At 40.2% G+C, this 1,338-nt stretch overlaps 1 protein-coding gene across 1 annotated transcript; it reads right to left on the minus strand.

Annotated features, from left to right (window-relative positions):
• Nucleotides 1-870: 870 nt before the first annotated feature.
• On the minus strand, nucleotides 871-1,035 carry SARC_16356 (hypothetical protein; the record flags this gene model as incomplete). The annotated part of the gene is made up of 1 exon (XM_014289537.1): nucleotides 871-1,035. A coding segment is annotated over one exon (165 nt), but the record flags the coding sequence as incomplete, so codon positions are not given.
• Nucleotides 1,036-1,338: the final 303 nt, after the last annotated feature.

The following is a 1,338-nucleotide window of genomic DNA, read 5'->3' on the forward strand; positions in this document are numbered from 1 at the left end:
CACGTACATATACATATTTACATATGTACTTTTTATAAAGCGCTCGCTTACCAGCAGTCGTAGCAGTGGTGCCATGCGGCGTGGGTCTCTGTCGTACGTCCAGTACTGCACACTCATGGTCCAGTCGGAGATCATTTCGTTGGGCATTTGATCGAACACTTTGCGCACCAAAAGCACTACGCAGTCCCACATGGCCGACGAGTCAGTGTATGTCCAGTGCTTCGCCCCACGGGATACTCCCGCGATGATCTCAGCAGCCTACGTGTATGTAACGAACATGTGACTTAAATAGATATAAAAATAGGGGTAATGTATGTAACGAACATGTGACTCAAACAGATATGAAAATAGGGGTAATGTATGCAACGAACATGTGACTTAAACATATATGAAATATGCGTAATGTATGAGACTGAGAGGACGGCAGGGCATACAGATGGAACAACCAAGACGTTAAACCATCGGTTGTTTATTTTAAACTCAAAGCGGATAAGAAAGGAATAAGCTGATGAAAAGTACAAATGGTGGTAACGCATTATAAGATGATGCCGGAGAGGTCGCGTAAAGACAAAATGGGGTGAAAAACGAGCGGTGCACGCGGATACCCAAATGATATACAAAGAATCAGGATTTAGGATTTTAAACCCGAAACCCTAAAAGTGCCAGAGATGTTGGTGAGGAATAGGTGACAAAAGTGAGGCCTAGGAGAAGCTCTGCCATCTCGAGAAACCCTCAATAGGCACTTCAAACGAACGAGCCGAGTAATCAACCGACTCAGTGAACCCTAAAACCCTAAAACAAATAGTTCCTAAAACTCTGATGCCTTAAAAAAACATAAGCCCCAAATAGACAAAAGCGGGTGAGTCATACCGTCCACTGGGAGTGCCGCTTGTCTGATTCGCACAGCCGAATGAGGTGCGGTTTAAGAATAGTGAATATGGGCAGACCGTATTCGCGGAAGAGGATTTTGAACACATTAGCGCGCGCTTCAGTGAACTGCCCCGACGCTGGCGGAGCACCCTGAACCATCTCCATTCCTTCAGTTGGAGGCTAAGAGAGACAAAGAACAGCAAGTAATGGGTGTGAGAAAGTGAGATACAATGTACAGAACATGGCAAAAAATACAAAGAATAAGTATGTATGTGTGTGTATGTGTATAAGTACAAATACAAATATATATGTATATCTCTTATATATATATATATATATATATATATGTATGTGTGTGTGTGTGTGTTGTATATATATATATATATATATATATATATAGTATATATACTATACATATATATATATATATATATATAGTATATATATACTATATATATATATACTATA

This window comes from Sphaeroforma arctica, assembly GCF_001186125.1.
Source record: "Sphaeroforma arctica JP610 unplaced genomic scaffold supercont1.7884, whole genome shotgun sequence".
In the NCBI taxonomy this organism is placed as follows: Eukaryota; class Ichthyosporea; order Ichthyophonida; genus Sphaeroforma; species Sphaeroforma arctica.